Genomic DNA, 20,140 nt, shown 5'->3' with positions numbered 1-20,140 from the left:
CCATTCTGTTGATGCCTTGTAATATCTTGACTTGATTTTCATGCCTCCATAGATGAAAATATGTCAAGCACATACATTTACATTCGTGTGTACAAAAACTTGTCTATTTATTGTTAAGAACTATTAGGGACAAATTTTTAGGGAAAATTTGATTTTCAAATAAGACTAGTGACATGATTGCCTTTTGATAGTACATGTACACATGCCTATATACACAGAGTACATGAAAAAAAATGAATATACAGATTATTCCAAAAGTCTTACCACATTTTTAAGACTTTTTTGGACACCTTCTAGGTAGATAGATATTAAAAAATGAATAGATATCTAGATAGTTGTCTTTATATATGTATTGTACACACAAGTGTATTGTATTGTATTGTGTGTATTCATTCTTAATCTTTTGCCAAGACTTCTGTCTCATATCACTAACAGGCTTCTGAGCATCTCTATTTCAGTGTTCCATTAGCATCACCTGTTTAATATATTCAAAACAGAATGTGATCTTCTTCCCAGGGAAGCTAGATGGTGCAATGTATAGAGCACTGGGTCTGGAGTCAGGAATACCTCAGTTTAAATCCAACCTCAGAAATTTTGGAATTATGTGATCCTGGGCAAGTCATTTAACCCTGTTTTGCTTCAGCTCTTTTGTTTGTAAAATTGCCTCGAGAAAATGGTAAACTATTCCATTATCCTTGCCAAGAAAACTCCCAAGGAGTCAGATATGACTGAAAAAATGAATCCACTATAACAACAAATGTTCCTCCCTAAGCTCTCTACTCCTCTAAACTTCCCAATTTCTATCAAGGTTTCTGGAATCCTCTTAGTAACCCAGATGTAAAACCTTGGATTCACCCATAACCTTTCCTTGTTCTTCACCTCCTGCAACTAAACATTTGCTAATTCTGATCCCCTTATTTCCATAGATACCAAACAAGTCCAGATAGTCATTATTTTTCAGCAGAACTCTTGTATTAAGCTCCTAATCCATCTCTCTATTTCCACTCTATCCTCTTCCCCTCTAATCCATCATCCACATACACATGAGCTGCCAAAATAATCTTCCTGAGACTCAGAGCTCACCATGTTCCTCCTTTGTTCAAAAACCTTCAGAGTCTCCCTGTCACTTCTAGGATAAAGTATAAGCTTATTCTTCTGACCCCTAAGGCCCTCTATAATCTACCTTAACATCATAATTTTGATTTACCTTCCCTCATACACTCTGTGCTCTAGACAAACTGGATTAGCAACCATTCCATAACTCTACTTGCCATATACATTCTTGCATTCCATGCCTGGTATGTGTTCACTCCTCATTTCTAATATTTGGAAAATGTATTCTCCTTGGAATTTCCATAAAAAATATCTTCTCTTGTGGAAAGACAAAAGAATAAACATTTATATGTGACCTACTCTGTGCTAGGCATTGTGTAAGCACTTTTACATATATCTCATTTGATTTCATGATAAACTTGGGAGGTAGGTGCTTTTATCACTATTTTACAGTTGAAGAAACTGAGGGAAATAACAATTTTTTTTTACTTGGCCAGGTCATAAAATTAGTAAGTGTCTGAGGTCAGATTTGAACCCAGATTTACTCCCAATCCATCATTCTATTCATTGAGACAGTAGCCACTTCAGGAATTTTTCTGATCCCTTATAGTTGTTAATACTTAAATTTTGCTTTATGTCACCCTGTATTTATGTATCTCTTCTTTGCCACCACCATCTCTACCATGTAGAATATGAACTACTTGAAGGAAAAGCCTATTTTGTGAGAATTATAACATATGCCAGGTGTGTACAAATAACTCTGATGAACTCAAATTCCCTACAATTTTATGACTTTTCCACTTTATCCAACTTACTATTTTCCAATTGTTTTCCTCTGTCCTATCTTTTTGCCTCTCTATACCTTGTCTTGCTTTTTCCTGTCTCTCTTGTTTTCCTTTCTTTGTGAGAGAGGAAAAGGTACAGAAGTCTGACCCGATGAATAATTAAACAACCCTGGGGCATCAACATGCTTGCAGACATGGCGAGGAACAATGATTGGCTTTAGACTCCCATTGGACTGGAGTTCACTTAAATTTACTCAAAAAAGGCAGTACTTGGAGACTTCTTTAATAAGCTGATCTGTTTCTACCCCATTCCTCACACTCTACCAAGACCCATCAAATATGGGCATTTTTAAACTTACCTTCTCTGTGATTTTTAATCTCTCTGGGCATGCGGCCCACAGCTCTCCTGGCTCCTTACAGTAGCACCTGCTTTTGTCACAGAAGTTCACTCATAAACCTTGCCCATGGCTCCAGTACTGATTCATAGCATTACCTCTTCACTGTGGCTCGAATTTTCTCTTTTCTTTCGTTGGTGACAGTCCAGGGCAGGCTGCCTTTTCTTAATAGGATTGGCCCAGGGCTGATTTGAAGGATTTGTGTAGCATGAAAAGAGGTACTTTTTCATATTGTTGTCCTTGGACCCTGACTAGGGTACCAATGTCTAGAATCTGGTCAAACCCTTTCCTATTAATGATCTTCTTTTGGCTCTAATGTGGAGAGAAGCTGAAAATATTGGCTGTGATTTTAGAGAAGCACTATCCTGGAAGTTCTAATCTGGCCTTGATTGTTTCCAGTCCCAAAGATCCTATAAAAATGAGGACAATCTCATCCCTTATCCAAAGAGTTTGTGTACCAGGAACTATCGCTGTCCCCATACCCTAGGCTAGGAACCTATATTAAATTACTGCACAAAAACCTCTTCTAGTAGTAAAAGTCAGCTCTTCAGGAGTATCCAAATTATTGCAGCCTCATTAACTTGCTTTAAAACTTTCTTAACCTATAGATAGATTTGAGTCAGTGGATAAATTTGAAGGGGATTTTTATGGAATAAATGACATCTTTAATTTCACTAATCTTTGATTTCCTTGGTAATCCTTTGTGATATATTAAAAAATGCTTTGACAAAGGGAACATATCATTATTGGAGTCATTTGGATTATCTCCAACATTTCATGATGGTTTATGGGTTTTCTTTGCAAAGGTATTGGAGTGGTTTAGCATTTCCTCCTCCAACTTATTTTACAGATGAAGAAACTGAGGCAAACATGATCAAATGACTTGTCTAGGGTCACAAAATTAGTAAGTGTCTGAAACCAGAGTTGAACTCAGAAAAGATGAGTATTGTTGAATCCAGGGTCAACACTCTATCTACCTAGCTTAAGTTTCACCACTTGCAAAAGTAGTTAATGATACAAAAGATTAAGGAACCTTACTTTAGAAGGACCCAGATTCTATGTCTATGTCCCTAGCAATCATTATGAGAAGAACAAATCAAATCAATAAGTATTTATTTAGCACCAGTTATGTGCCAGGCTCTCCACTAAGTGGTGGGAATATAAAGAAAAACAAAAATAGTTCATGTTCTTAAGGAACGTAAATCTAATGGAGAAGACAACCAACATGTAAACAATACTGTGTGTGTGTGTGTGTGCGTGTGTGCATGGGGAGGGGGGCTGGAGAGATAGAGAAAGAGACAGAAATAGAGGAAAAGAGAGAGACCAAGAAGGAGGGAAGAACAGAAAGACAGAGAAACAAAGAGAGAGACAGCATGGAAGAGACAGAGGAGAAAGAGAGAGATGAAGAGAGGGAGAGAGAGACAGAGAAGGGGAGCAAGATAGAGAAAAAGAGAGACAGAGAGAGGAAGAGAAATATACAGAAAGAAAAAGAGGGAGAAGAGAAAGAGAAAGAGAGAGGAGACAAAGACAGAAAGAAATAGAAGAAAGAGAAACAGTGATAGAGAGGAGAAAAGAAAGAGAGATGGAGAGGAAGAGACAGAGAGAGAGACAGAGACAGAGACAGTGAGAGAGATTGAGACAAAGAGAGAGACACAGAGACAGAGACAGACAGAGACAAGAACAGAGACAGAGACAGAGACAGAGACACACAGAGAGATAGCGAGATAGACAGAGAGAGAGATGAGAACAAATTGGAGATAATTTTAGAGAAAAAGCATTAGCACTAAGGAGGATCAGAAAAGGTTTATTATGAGGTTTTACCTAGGACATGAAAGAAGCTAGGTAAGTCAGAAGGCAGATAGAGGGAAGAAGAATATTCCTGGCATAGGGAAAAAGTCATTGAAAAAATAGAATATGGATGTGGAGATGGGAATATCTAGCATAAGAAACAAAAAGGGAAGCCAGAGTCCCTGGTTCTTAAAGAACATGAACTCTGAAAGGTGAGAAGAGACTAGGTTATGAAAGGCTCTAAAAGCCAACCAGAGAGTTTTATATTTGATCCAGGAGAAACTGGCAGCCACTAGAGTTGATTGGATGTGAGGTAACATAGTCAGACTTGTGCTTTAGGAAGATCAATTTGGCAATTGAGTTAAGGATAGATTAGAGCGGGACCAGAAGACTCGAGGCATGAAAGTCAACCACAGGATTATTTCAGCAGTCTAGGCATGAAATAAGAAAGGTCTGCACTACAGGGTGGCAGTGTCTGAGCAGAGAAGGGAGCAAATATGAGAAGTGTTGCAAAGGTAGAATAGAAAGAACCTAGCAATGGATTGTACACAGTGGAGTGAAAGAGAATGAGTTGTTGGAGATGGAGGGGGAGGGCTTCAGGCCATGAATTATTGACCTCCATAAATTCCATTCTACATAAGGTCACAGTTGGATGTGTGTGTGTGTGTGTGTGTGTGTGTGTGTGTGTGTGCAGTCTTCTCTGATAAGTGCTTACCCTCGAGCAGAGAGCTCAGTGCTTTGAAATAAGTACTGGAAAGTGGTGTGCAGGGCTCTGGGAGAGGCTGCCATAACCCACAACAATAATAATTGTTGTTAGAGCAGAAGGTTGAGTTTGGGAAGGCATTTCCAGGTCTCCCACAATTTCTTTCTTGTGATATTTCTGAAGATAGCATTGCCAAATTTTTAAGAAAAGAAACAGATTAATTTTCAGAGAACACAGATTTTCCACAATTGTTTTCTCCATACTTGGTATTTGAGGCCATTGTGAAATTATGCAACTAAAAAGGAGATCCCAGAATTTCACTGTCATAGGTATAGCATCAGCTCAAGAGGACATTAAAGCAATACTCATACATAGCATTGGCAGAGCATTTGCAAAATGCTTTATATCTCTTATTATTTGATATTCACACAGACCCTATGAAGTGACTATGATTATATCCCCCCCTTAAAAAAAAAGAAAGAAACTGAGAGGATTTAAGGGTCACAGAGCTAGCAATGTTTGCAGCAGAATTAAAATTCAGGTCTTATTGATTCCAAATCCCATTCTTTATCAACTGTACCACCTAGCTACAACCATCCCCTGAGTTTTCAGATAGGATTTTACTTGAACTTTCTTAGGCAGTGTTCATTGCTAGAAAGTGATTCAGAATCATCACATCTCAGAACTGGAAGGGATGGCAGAAACCTCTAATTCAGCTATACAAGGCAAGATTCCCCTCACCAATAAATCACACAAAGGATCATCAAGGTTTTGTTCAAAGCTTTCCAGTGTCAAAAGTGCAGGGTAGGGGCTATTACTGCAAATCTAAACTATTTGTAATTAGCTCTAATTGTTCGGAAAAATTTTTCCTTATATTAAGTCTGAATTTGCCTGTTCGGCTTCTTCTACCCACTGGTCTTATGATCTGTCTTCTGGGGCCAAAAAAACTCAAAGCTATTGTCCTTCCACATGACAGTCCCTTAAATACTTGAAGATATCTTTCATTCCTTCTTCACTCCCTTCCAAGTCTCCCTTCTGAAGGCTGAACATCCACAATTCCTTCAATTTTCCTTTACCTCCCCTGGCAACAAGCTCTTTCAGAATAGACTTCAAAGAATTTTCCTATTAAAAATAATTTCCCTGTAATATCTGTTCCAAATCCCTCCAGCTGCTGTTTAAGTCGTTGTTTCCTACCCTCAGTGGGAAGGGGAAACAAGGACTAGGAGAGAAGCAAGGATGTAGGGAAAGGCTTCCAAAAACTGATCATGGGGAGGATAGAAGAGGAGGAAGGTGTGAAGTGGTTGGTAATTGCATTCAGCCAGATAACTTCTCATCTACAGCAACTGTTGTTTGCATTGGGCTTTTGTCAGGAACTTTTAATTGCCAAGCAAAGACAGTTGAACAAGCTAGCCTTATCTCAGGAGAAAAGGCAGGAAGACTGAGATAAATAACTAAAGCTTTTCTTTGAGCCCCCAGCAGTATAGCACTAGTGATCTGAAAATGTGTAACTAGTAGGCAGTTTGCCAGGAGACTTGCCCACCACAGGTGCTAATGCAAAAAAAAAAAAAAAATGGAAAAGAAAAGTTCCTGGGGATGCAAGTTCTGTATGTTAGTAGGCATACCAGGCAAAAAGAATTTTGTTATTCCCTTCACAGAATCTATAGTGTCTGTCTTTCAACCTGGGCTAAGTAACTGCAATCTGGACACAAAGTATTAGTAGGCTAATCTCCAATTTAAAGACATAAAAGGACTCAAAGACTTCCTGTTTTCTAGATTATCAGAAAAAGGGAAGGAAGGAAGGAAGGAAGGAAGGAAGGAAGGAAGGAAGGAAGGAAGGAAGGAAGGAAGGAAGGAAGGAAGGAAGGAAGGAAGGAAGGAAGGAAGGAAGGAAGGAAGGAAGGAAGGAAGAAAGAGAAGGGAAGGAAGAAAGAGAAAAGGGAAGGAAGAAAGGAAGGAAGGAAGTGAAGGGAAGGAAAAAGGGAAAGAGGAAGAAAGCAAGAGAGGGAAGAAGTATTTTAAGTGATTACTCAGTACCAAGCAGCACAGAAGGCAGAGAGCAGGAAATAGAGAGATGATCTTGAAGGCAAGAAGAAGTGGATTCAAGTCCCACCTCTGATTCATAATTGCTATGTTACTCTGAACAAGTCACTTACTTAATTACTTAGCTCTCTCTGGAATTCTCTAACTATAAAATGAAGAGTAGGTAACAGCCTGCTTTGGTAGAACAAGTTCCCTAGACTAATAAAACTACAGATTCAGTCCTTATTCTAGGTGATAAGAACCAGGGATAAAAATAGAAAAACAAAAATGAAAGAGTAAATGCTTTGAAGGAGCTTTAGAGCTAGTAAAAAAACATTAGCGGCCACTCTCTCCTTCATTTTGAGGAAGAGTTTGAGTTTCAGAGAGGTTGTGACTTGCCCAAGAATACACAGATAGTAAGTTTATAGAGACAGGATTTGAACCCAGGTACTCAGATTCCAAAGCCAACACTCTTTCCACTATACCAGGAAATAATGAGATGCTCCTTTATATTACCAAAAATGGTTGTGGGGGGAAACACATGAGGCTGAGCCAGTTGGCACACATCTATAATCTCAACTATTAAGGAGGCTGAAGGATCTTTTGAATCCTGAGCTTTAATGGACTTTATGGACTATGCCAATTAGGTGTCTGGACTGTTTGCCATCAATATCCTTAGAGTGAGGATTCATCAGCTTTCTTAAGGAGGAACCAACTAACTTAGGTGAGAAACAAAGCTTCTCAAAGTATCATACCAACAATTAGTAGTGATAATGATCCAGTAATTAGCCCCTATATTCTAGCCTAGACGTGGGGTGGGGAGATCCAGTCTTAGGAGAAATCGGAGAAAAACATTAATGTTAAAAACAACAAAGCAATAGAATCTGAAATTCTATTTCTAAAAGGAATCCTGGCTTGTGGCAAAATAGTGGAGGATAGAAGAACATGACACAAGAGAGAAGAAGGATCATGACCATTTGTACATCAGGGCTAAGTAACAAGTTGAAGTTTTTCCTATAGAATAGAGGGAAAATGGACTCTAAGGTAAATATAAATCAATCCTTAATCTCCAAGAAATGATAACATAGAGTCCAGGGGTCCTCAAAAATAAAGGGCCAGTTCACTGTCCTTCAGACTGTTGGAGGGCCGGACTATAGTAAAAACAAAACCTTTGTTTTGTGGGCCTTTAAATAAAGAAACTTCATAGCCCTGGGTGAGGGGGATAATCGTCCTCAGCTGCTGCATCTGGCCCACAGGCTGTAGTTTGAGGACCCTGATATAGACCAATAGATAAGGAGGCCATCCAGTAATGACCAGAGGAAAGTTGAGATGTGCTCTGAAAATTGATGACTTTTTATTAAAGGGAAACATGGAGGTAAAGTACATCAGGTTGTATCAGACAACCTCCCAGGACTAATCCTACATAACTACAACCTACTTTTGATGATCTGTGTGGGCATAAATGTTATAGTGAGAAAGAATCTGGAAAAGCATCACCAGAGATTATAACATCCCAGTCAACAAACCAAAAATGACCTAGGAAGTACATTTAGTTGCTTTCTTCACTCTTTCTTATTAAAGATAGGCGCTTCAGAAAAGAAATTTAGGTTTAGGATTGAACAACTGGCTGAGAGGATAGTGATTAGGGATAGATTTGAATTTCTGGACAAAAGAATGAAATTTAAGAGTGATGAGTGATTCTTTAGAGATAGAATGAACTTAAGAGTAGATAGATAAATAGAGGAATTCAGGGAGGGATAGACAGACATATTTTTCCTTGGAATCCTGTAAATACAATGAAAGGGATTTAAGTTTAAAAGAGTAAATATACAGAAATTACCTATGTATATTCAACTAAATTCAGCAAACTTTTATTAATTTTTGTGTTTGTTGTATCTTTTATCTCCAGTGCCTGACATGGTGTCTCATGCATAAAAGAGACACTTCATAAATGTTGGCTAAATTATGGTGGAAGATGTACTAGGCATTGAGAACATGAAGATGTGATGATGAATGGTCCTTGACTTCAGGCAGATTAAAATCCAATTGGAGGGATAATGTTCATAATGTATGCAATGCTGTGTTCATGTGAGCTTGGGTGTGATGCTGGGACTTACCTCCAAAGAAGGGCAATTATTTATCTTTGACTTATGTTCCCCACCCCAAAAACTTCTAGGAATCTTCCTGGCAAAGCTTAGATATGCCTCATTTCTAAGTTTTCCCATGGGTGGAGAGCAAGACCAATAGATATTAAGTATGACTTTAGCTTTATTTCCTCCATTACAGAAAATGCAAAGGACATAAAATATTCTCAAAAGCCCATGAACAAATAAAGAAATATAAAGCTTTGACACAACCTGTGAGATTCTGACTGATGAACTAACACTTCCCATTCATTTTAGATTTCTACTATCCAAGTTAGTATAATGGAGGGTTGACATGGTCCAGAGCTCTACCTTTGCTGCACTCACATGACACAGCATTGGATTTTGATTTGCAGAACAATCATCTAATGAGCAGACTATTTCTTCCCCAAGGAGCAGTCACTGAGGAGACTTCTTCCTTTAGGGAGACTAATATCTGAAGCTATTACTCTACAAATCTTGATTTCTTTGTAATTTAAATTTGCATGAAGATACAATTCTCAGGAACTCTAATCTTTGACCTGTCTGTGCTCAGGTATGGAAACTGAAAGGGAAAAAGTAGCTAAGGAACACAACGACCATGGATTTTCCCTTTTGGCCAACCAGGAAATGTAGGCAATTCACTCGGTGCTTTTCCTACCAGTTGCTATTTTCTTATCCTGGGGCCAAAAGGAAAAAAAAATCCACTCTAGTCTGAGAGTCCAGGTAGAGAAGACTCAGGAAAAGAAAAACAAAACAGAGAAGAGGGAGACAGAAATCTATCCTATAGACCATTTTCATAGACTATAAAATGGTCAGCTCTTCAGACAAGAGTCTATTCTCCTGAACCTAAATCAGCTAATCATTGGGAGGAATACCTACTTTCTGAGCCATAGAATGTCAGAAGAGAAAAAAATTTTGACTAAAAGTCATCTAGCCAAACTCCTTCAGTGTAAAAATAAGAAAATTACAAATTGTCTTCCCAGACCCTGGGATTTTTCATGTCTCAGGCCAAATCATAGCCTTATGCATCAGTCACAGCCTCAATTTTATTTTCTTTTTTTTTAAACCTTAGTTCTTCCCTGTGCATTTTCTTTTTTCTGATAGTATTTTGTTTTTCCAAATAGATGAAAAGATAGTTTTCAACATTCATTTTTGTAAACCTTTGTGTTCCAATTTTTTTCCTCCATCCCATACCTTCCCTCTCCACTAAGATAGCAAGCATGACAGCAATCTGATATAAGTTAAATATGCACTTTTCTTTTAAACATATTTCCTTATTTGACATTTTGAGCAAGAAAAATCGAGAGCAAAAGGGAAAAACACAAGAAAGAAAGAAAAAAAAGCAAACAAACAACAAATAGGTAAAAATACTATGCTGCATTCCACATTCAGTCCATAGTTCTCTCTGGATGCTGATGACATTATGCATTCTAAGTTTATTGGAATTGCCTTGAATCACCACATTGTTAAAAAGAGCCAAGTCCATCACAGTTGCTTATCATATACTCTTCTTTTTACTGTGTACAATGTTCTCTTGGTTCTGCTCATTTCACTGAGCATCAATTCATGTGAGTCTTTCTGGGCTTTTCATAACCTCAAATTTTGCAGCTATTCTTGTCCGTTCACTACCAGCGTATCAGTTAGTAGTTAGGGTTATAGACTAGACTTGTGACTTTGTTGCTATAAAGAATTCCTAGATAAGGAAATTCCCTTTACCAATATAGGTTGACATCCCTGGGAAACAATTTCTCCCAGTTTACTCATTCATGAAATGAGAATGATAACAGCACCTACCTTGCAGGGTTATTGTGATGATTAATTTCATACACAAAGTTCTTGGCAAAATTTAAAATATGTAAAATTTCATATCACCAGACTTCTCTAGCATTTCAAGGTTAAGTGACTTGACAAGGGTCACTTAGTACATATGTGTCATTAGGATTTAAATCCAAATTTTGATGGCTCAGTCTGCCTGTTATTATTATGAATGATAACAATAACAGAATTTAAATAAAACTTTAAGGTTTGTAAAACATTTTACATATATTATCTCATTTGATTCATTATCCAACTCTTCCTTTTGTGTCTGCCAGTTACACAGAATCTTTTCTTCTCTCTCCCTTTCCCTCTCCGTCTCCCTCTTCTCCCTCCCTCCTTGTCTCTGTCTCTCTGTCTCTCTCTCTCTCTCTCTCTCTCTCTCTCTCTCTCTCTCTCTCTCTCTCTCTCTCTCTCTCTCTTTCTCTCTCTTTCTCTCCCACCCTCCTTTGCCCCTGATTCTGCCTCATTTAACTCTCATGGCCACAAGCTTCCTTAGTCTTAGGTCTTGGGAGAATTGAGATTTCATCTAATTAGAGTGATCTGCCTAATCTTTCTGAAAAGAAGGGAGGGTTGGTGTTTGGGAAGGATGATAATCCTTTTATTTAGCCAGCTGCTTTATTGAAGACATTGTAGTTCATCCTTTCCACTGCTCCTGCTGATGTGGTACAGCTGGAGAAAAGCCTTTTGCCTAACTGGCCACACACAGCAGTGTTCACGAAGGGGGTGAGGGTGCAGGGAATGCCTGTGTCTCTAAATTGAATCTTGAAGGAGTGGTTGGACAGCAGGTTTTGGTGGCAGGAGGCCTGATAGTCAGGTGGAGCATCCCCAGGGTCCTGGCTAGGGTCCAACATCTCTAATGGTTGATCCTCATCCCTAAGGTGACCCCTGCAGTTTGAGCTGGATCTGACATTCTCCCCCAAAAGCTGCTTTGTCGAGGGAAGAAGAGTCCATCTCAGTCAGCAGGCAAGAAGGAGTGTAGTGGTACCCTTGCTACTAAATGCAAGGCACTCATGGGGAGTGCTGGATCTTTGTCACAACTGGTATTATTGATAAAGCTGCTTTTTGATTGCAGACCCACTATCTGTCTGTCTGCCTCAGCTCCCTGGGCATGAAGTAAGTGGGAGGGGAGCAGAGAGGGTTTTCAGGAGGAAATTGAAAGGGATTCACAAATGATGCTTTGTGACTAGCATAGAAAACATGCCAGGCTGGATTCTCTTTAATTGTACATGTCCTTCCATTGTTCCTCTTTTCACATTAACGTGGAAAGAGAGGCCAGGCTGCCAGCAGTCCTGTGATATCCCACCCACGCTGGGCTTTTATCCATCAGACTATTTTTGACTGTGAGCACAGAGCATTTGAACTACCTTGAACTGAAATTAGTGGATAAATAAACAAATAATCTCTCACAGTTTCCTTAAGATCTTTCTGGAAATGTTGATTGGTTCTTTTATTTCCTTTTACCCTCATTGTAGAGATATAGGGAGGGGGGAATTACTGAAAGAATCCTACAGAGAAAATTATTAGCAAAGGTTAATGGTTGAGAAGAACAAATCTGGGTCTACCTTAAGAACATACATCTAGAAAGGGGTCACACAAGTCACTTCTTACATCCCTCCTCATTTTATTGAGAAAATTGACATCCTGGGAGATGAAGAAACTTAGGTAAGATAGTGCAAATGATGAGCATCAAAGCAGAATCTGAACTTAGAGAAGCAATTCTCTAAGTACCACACTGCTTTCCTGATTCTGTTCTCTTTCATTCAAAGAATCTCCCTATGTTTTAGTCTTTTCACTTCCTACTTCACAGAAGGATAAGAACCCTACTGGGCTGGATCCAGGGGTTTGCTGGTAAAGGTTGAACAACTGATTTTCTGAGTAAAAAAATAATAATAATAAATGCATGACACACTTGTAAGTTTACAGCATCAACATCTTCTCTATCACTTTCTTAAATCTAGAAAATAAACAAAAGAGTATATTCCTACTTGATTTGTAGTGTTTGCTGATTTCCAAAGTATATATGCTTACACTGAAAATTTGATACTTGGCTCCTGAAAGATGATTCAAGCTAACTTCAACACTCCCCTGGTTACACCCTTTAGTAAACTTAAAGTGCACAGAAATGCATGCACATACAATACACACACACACACACACACACACCCCAAACTTGTGTTATATATCAGAGGATTCACAATTTTATCAAGGTAGGTATTCCTTCCACCAACACAGATCACCTTCCCCTTATGAAAAAACTTGGTGGGGAGGGTATAGAGGGATGCATACATCTGCAACCTAGTGGAGTTATTTCTTAGAGATAAATAGATACAACTTGTTGATTAAAAATGAGATAGAGTAGGGGACTGGCAGGGAGAAGGAGAAAGAAAGAAAGAAAGAAAGAAAGAAAGAAAGAAAGAAAGAAAGAAAGAAAGAAAGAAAGAAAGAAAGAAAGAAAGAAAGAAAAGAAGGAAGGAAGGAAGGAAGGAAGGAAGGAAGGAAGAAAGAAAGAAAGAGAGAGAGGGAGAGAGAGAGAGAGAGAAAGAAAGGGAAGGAAGGAAGGAAGGAAGGAAGAAAGAAAGAAAGAAAGAAAGAAAGAAAGAAAGAAAGAAAGAAAGAAAGAAAGAGAGAAAGAAAGGGAGAAAGAAAGAAAGAGAGAAAGAAGGAAAGAAAGAGAAAAAAAGAAAGAGAGAGAGAGAGAGAAAAGACAGATCAAGACAGATAGACAAAAACAGGGAGAGAGAAAAAGAGAGGTGGGGTAAGGAAGGAGGGAGAGAATTGGGCTTAGATCAATATCTATTGAGGTTGCATGATTATGATAATATTTCATGCAATAACAAGGAGAATTCTCAGATCAGCAGACTAAGCCTTTGCATTTCTAAAAATTCTGAATAATAGCCCTGATCCAGTGGGTTGTATATATTCTCAAGAGTAATCTACACCATTACTTCTGGTTTGGCATCTACATGAAAAAGAAAACAAATCAGGACAGATTTTTTTATCTCATGGAAGGAAGCTGGAGGACCCTTTTGTAATGTTAACAAGATAGAAATAGAATATATTTTCTGAAACCTTAACAGTTGTAAATTTCAAAGTGAAAGAGTTTAGTTTCTACAATTACAAGCTCAGAATAGCATCGGGGGTTTGTATACATATGCAGTGAAATCATTTGTTGATTGTTTCACTCACCCCATTTGGGGTTTTATTTGCAAAAATGCTATTTACTTCTCCTAATTTGGGCAGATAAGAAAGTAAAACAAATTGGGTTAAGTGACTTGTAGGTCATACAACTAGTATCTAAGGTGAAATTTGAAATCAGATCTTCCTGTTTTCAGGGCTGGCACTCTATCATCTACATCACCTAACTGCCCTTACAATAAAACAGTATCCTGTTGTAAAACTGTAAAAGTTGGAAGGAGCTAATTTAACCTATATACTATATAAAACACCCAACAAATCACCATCCTTCTTTGCTTGACAGGCTTCAAGGAAAAGCAACCCAGCAGGATTCATCTACACTTTGTGGTCTTAAATATATTGGCTACTGCGTAGACATATACACATTTTCCACTAAATGTCAATTCCATGAAGAACCTTGCATTCTTAGAGGCTAAACTAATGATGTACAAACTCTGGCAAATCCATCCCAAGATAGAAAAATTTAGAGCAAAGTCCTTGGAACATGTTGTGTATCTTCAATTTTAAGGCTGGCTTAGCTAAGTTTGAAGAGGTTCATCAATACAAGTTGGGCTGCTAGTATAACAATTTTTCAAATGATCAACTCAGGCATGAAGGGCAATAGTATGCATTATCATTAAATTAGGCAAAAATCATTAATTAAGCTCTTACTTTGTGCCACGTACTGTCCTAAGCACTGGAATTACAGACAGATACCTAAGCAAAAAGGTATCTATCATTGGTGAAGGTTATACTCACATTGATTAAATCATGAGTGTTTGTTTTTTGGAGTGTTGAAACTAATATTGACACATGATTATATATGGCAGATGGGTAGCCATAGAACACTTTGGTCTCTGTAGTATTCAAGATAAAGAGCACCCAAAAGGTAATAGAGAGATTTAGAAAAGACCATGTTAAAGGCACTGTAATATGGTAGAAAGAGACCCGATTCTGTAATTAAAAAACCTTGATTCAAATTCTGGCTGCACTGATCACTGCCCTGATAAAGCATTTCATGTTCATGGGAACTCATCTATAAAAAGAAGGGGTTGGACTGAATGGTCTTTGAGTCCCTTTACATTGTGAAATCTGTGATTTTGTTTTTTTTCGACAATGAACAAAGACTGATGCAAGAGAAGTAGTGTAAAAATTGTCATGGAAATGTAACTAAAAAAGAAAGTGCCTCCACAGAGTGAGAGCAAGGGGTAACCAATGGATAGCTTACTTGTTCCATTGATATCCTTGCCATGAAGAAAAGAAGAGGAAAGCCCCTACTGTTTTGGGCAGGATCCCTGTGGTATACTTATGGGAGGACATGGATAAAATCTGTACAAAATTGGCTGGTATGGATGGAATATTATGGATCCAATCAGAAATTAGAATATTCATGTATGTATACATGTATGAATATATAAAATATTTAAGAACACACTGACACACATATATATGAATATATATATATATTACATACATGCAGGATGTACATTGCTGTTGCCATTGATGGGGAATATGAACAGCATATTTTTAAGTTCTTATAGACACGGCCATAAATCTCTCCTCAGATTTGTGTTAGGAAAGAGAATTCATCCTCTGCCTTGAAGGCATCATCTTAAACTTGAAGGGTCCCTTCTGTGGCCTATAAATTCATAAATCTTTAGAATCTGTTAGGGAATTTAGTTCTTTCTCCATTTTACAGATAGGGTGAGAACTCGAGAGGTTAAATGATTTGTCCCTTTACAGATAAATCCTAAGCTGGAACTCAAATCTAGGTCTCAAAGCAGATCCTTTGATTCTTTTCATCACGTTATAAGGCCTTTCGTAATTGTCCCACCACCAACTGGGTTGGGCGAGTTAAGTTTGCAAACTTCTCCCTCTTCTTCAGATATTTCATCAATCAAATAACAATATCTGAAAAAGTATGACTTTTGTATAGTGAAAATACTACAGCTATCCAATATATTGCCAACATTATTAGTATTAGATAAGATGTAATGACCACTGACCATTACATTTTGTTCTGTCCCTCTGCAGGTTTACCTATACTCTAGGAGAGGGAATGTGGCTGCCTCTAAGCAAGAGTTTTGTGATTCCACCTGCAGAACTGGCCATCAACCCTTCGGCTAAGTGCAAGACAGATATGACCGTAATGGAGGATGCAGTGGAGGTCAGGTGAGTTTGGGTTCAGGGAGATGTATTATGAGCCAAGAAGAAGTGTCATGAGGTTGTATGGTCCTGATGCTGGGAGAGAAAATTGCAGACTAAGTAAGAAAGAATGGGCACCTGTTCTGCATGCTTCTCTTACAAGATGCTGAGTGACAATGGTGCTCAATAACAATTTCCTAGGAAGGAGGAATGCCCTCTAGAAAGTCCACATGATGAGTTGGTATGTCAAGATATTCTGTGACTATTTGCATGTGTAGGTGTGTGTTTGTAGTTGAGGGGGAGGGAGACTGCGAGGAATATATGTTCTTTCTCTGTCTCACACACTCATTCACATACACACACACACACATACACTCAACTTATAGTCAATAAAATAATAGCTTCAGACTCCTAGCTATATTTGCTTTATTTCAAAAGAACAATGACCTTGGATTCAGATGACCTAGATGGGAAGTCATGTATTAGTTGTGCAAGACCCATAGCAATGTGCTTAATCTCTCTATATTATATGTGTATATAATTCTTTAAATGTATATATGTTATATATACACACATACATATTCATGTTTCTGTATGTGAATATGTGTATATCTATGTGTGTAAACTTCATAAACCTTAGAAACTGAAGTTAAAGACCACTTAAATTTCAGAGGTTCATGGTACATATGAGCAAGATGCAACAAAAATGCATTGTTTTTATTATCTTATGTTTTTAATACCATTTATTAATTGACATGAGTCAAGTTGGATTGATTTTTAAATTTATGTATCTATTCATCAATTTCTTATCTATTTTATTCATTCATTCAATTTGTAGAGAGATACGACATAAGCCAAATATTAACATTCCAATAGAAATGGGTCACTTAGAATCCTGAGCAGGTATGGGTATGGCATTTAACAGTTAAGAATTTTATTTTCTTTATCCACAAAAATTACACATTAATCACATCACACATTAATACATCACAAGATCATATGAGATAGGGTACAAGTCTGTGTAATCAATAAGTGTAAAAGATATATTTGCTTTTTTTCCCCTATGACTCTGTCTACCTCTACCCACAGAGAAGAGCTGATGACCTCATCCTCCTTTGACAGCTTGGAAGTTCTCTTGGATTCATTTGGACCCGTCAGGGATTGCACCAAGGACAATGGGGGCTGTAGCAAGAATTTCAGGTGCATCTCAGATCGCAAGTTGGACTCCACTGGTTGTGTGGTATGTTAGTTCCCCTCAGTTTTGTTTTGTTTTGTTTTGTTTTGTTTTGTTTTTTAAGAAATGTGGGTCTGGGATAGCCAAGAAAACCTAAAAATGCTTCTCTTTTGGAAAGCTTAGGAATGAGAGAAGGAAGCAGGGTAATAATAAGAAACAAAGTGAATATTCCACTAGTAGTACACCTTGAATTAAAAAAAAAAAAGGAGGTGTGAAGTACTGACAGTTATTTTTGTTTTTGACTATTAGCTAGACCACATAGTAGTTCCATTACTGGTATAATATAAGCTCCTTGAAGTCAAAAAATGACTCACTTTTTCACTTGAAGCCTATCATCTAATACAATGACTAACATACAATAACTAACAGTAGTTGCTTAATTAATGATTTGTTGGTTGGTTGGTTGATATAATCTCAATAGTTAAGAAATGAAAATAATTCATCCATCATATTTCCAATAATCATATGATATTTTATTGCTAGGTTCTTTGTGTGAAAATAATAATAATTTTAAGATATAGTCTCTGTTCTCCAAGATCTTACAACCCAGTTGGGGAGAAAGGACCTACACATGTGACCCAGTACAAGAATATAAGATCATAGAATAGAGTTGAAAGGGACCTTAGAGGTTATGCCATATTGATTTTACAAATAAAGAAACTGAGGTTAAGCAAGACTAAGCAACGTTTTTCCTTGATCACATAGTTTGTCAATGTCAGAGGTAGGATTTCATTCTCTTCCTCTCCTTTCTACATTTCCTCCTCCCTTTCTTCTCTCTCTCTCTTTCTTTCTCTCTCTCTCTCTCTCTCACTCTCTCACTTTCTCTTTCTCTCTTTCTCTCTCTCTTTCTGTCTTTCTCTCCTCTCATTCTCTATCTATGTCTCTGTCAGTTTCTGTCTCTCTCCTCTCATTCTCTATCTGTCTCTGTTTCTGTTTCTGTCTCCTCTCATTTTCTATGTATGTCTCTGTCAGTTTCTGTCTCTCTCTCTCTGTGTCTCCTGTATGTCTCTCTGTGTGTCTCTCTCTGCCTGTCTCTGCTGTCTCTGTGTCTCATCCTCCCCATTCTTAGACTTTCTTCCCTTCCCCTCCCTTCTCAAAAAAACCCATGCTCCTGACAGCCACAAGCTTCCCAATAGCAGTTAAGAAAGGTCTTGTGGTAGGAAACATTGCACTTCTCCAGATCCAGATACATGTATAATTTCTTGACACATATACTCTCCACAGTCTCCTTCCTTCCTTAGCTGCAAACACACACACACACACACACACACACACACACACAGTCACAGAATGTCTTTACATACCAACTCATCATATGGAATTTCTAGTGGGCATTGCTCCTTTCTAGGAAATTGTTATCGACTGACCACCTTGTAAGTTTTATGATTCTAACTTGAGTGATCTTTCCACCACATCACTCTTTGAATGCAAAGCCCTTCCCTTCTGTTATAATTGGATCTAGACTTTTATTACCTTTCTTCACATATAATAAAATCTTAATAAACTCTTTTTTCATCTGTTCATTCAATGCTTAACTCTGTGGCTTAAGCTGTAGTCATATATAATTCAAGGGAAAGAGAGCTGAGAATAGGATAGAGTAGTTGGGAAAGAACCATAGCATACTAAGAGTCCATTTAACACGATCTCTCCATTTCACAAGAGGGACACTCAAAGGATGAACTCCCCTAAGACAGGCAAAAGATAATCAATACACATACTTATAAAACCCTTGCAATTTTAATCCTTGTTCTTTTAATGGTCACTACTCATCAAGCTGATCATTCATTTGAGCTACCTTTGCAACTTCTCAAAAATCTGAAACTACCAATTTGAGGAGTTGGTTGGGTAACAGAAGATATTAGAATTTTTCTGTCTTTTAGAACTGAGAGGCTGTATTGACCAGGAAAGGAAAATGAATCCTCATTGGCAGACTGTTTTTTGTTTTTTGCTGAGCAATTGGGATTAAGTGACTTTCCCAGGATCACACAGCCAAGAAGTGTTAAGTGTCTGAGGTCAGATTTAAACTTGGGTCCTCCTGACTTCAAGGCTGGTGCACTTGCACCAGCTACCTAGCTGCCTCCTGACTAATTTTTTAAAGGGGATCAATGGCATAATCCTCAAAGTCTGGAGGCAGCATAGACTGGAGACAGAATGGAGAATGTTAAGGAACAAAGAATGGGAGTACGGTGAGGGACAGGATTAATCAACAAGTATTTAGTAAGCACTTTGTATGTGACAAACACTGTGTTAGTAGCAGGTATTCACATTAAAAAATAAGGAGAAGGTAAAAAAAAATAGCAAGTATGAAATATCTCTAGTACATCCTAGAGAAGACATCTTGGCTCTGCCATTTGGTAACTTAGTGCCTTGAGCCCTCTTGGCTTCAATGTCCTCATCTGTAAAATGAGAGTATTGGACCCAATGACCTTGATGAATCCTTCCATCTCCAGAAATCTAGCATGGTGACCTCTCTTTCTTTTCCCACCTGCTTCTCACTCTCACATGGCTTGTCAGCAAAGTAGCCTTTCACTTTGGCTGCTAGCTATGCTTCTTCTGAGTCCATTTCTTACAAGCTTTTCTTCTCTTGGCCCACGTGGAGACCATTCCTGATGAAATGTATGTGTATCTGGATCTGGAGAAGTGCAATATTTCTTCTTCTCATGAGGTCTTTCTTTACTTCCATTGGGACGATTGTGGCTTTCAGGAGCATGCATCTTTGGAGAAGGGAGGTGAAGGGGAAAAAAATCCAAAAATGGGGAGAGTGAGACAGACAGATAGAGACAGGGAGTCAGAGACAGAGGCAGAGAGAAATATACAGACACAAAGACATAAGAGACTGAGAGAGACAGAGACAAACAGACACATAGAAAGAGACAGAGACAGAGAAAGATAAAAGAAAG

The 20,140-nt window shown here is 38.1% G+C and overlaps 1 protein-coding gene across 1 annotated transcript in view; it reads left to right on the top strand.

Annotated features, from left to right (window-relative positions):
• The window catches only part of ASTN1 (astrotactin 1), a 512,206-nt gene that overhangs the window by 363,378 nt on the left and 128,688 nt on the right, over positions 1-20,140 (top strand). Inside the window, exons 10-11 of the mRNA XM_031936933.1 lie at positions 15,896-16,033; positions 17,096-17,246. Of these exons, the coding sequence (XP_031792793.1) occupies positions 15,896-16,033; positions 17,096-17,246 (289 nt within the window). The remainder of the gene's footprint in view (positions 1-15,895; positions 16,034-17,095; positions 17,247-20,140) is intronic.

The sequence above is a fragment of the Sarcophilus harrisii genome, chromosome 4, assembly GCF_902635505.1.
Source record: "Sarcophilus harrisii chromosome 4, mSarHar1.11, whole genome shotgun sequence".
In the NCBI taxonomy this organism is placed as follows: domain Eukaryota; kingdom Metazoa; phylum Chordata; class Mammalia; order Dasyuromorphia; family Dasyuridae; genus Sarcophilus; species Sarcophilus harrisii.
This window is presented reverse-complemented; position numbering and strand designations above follow the sequence as displayed.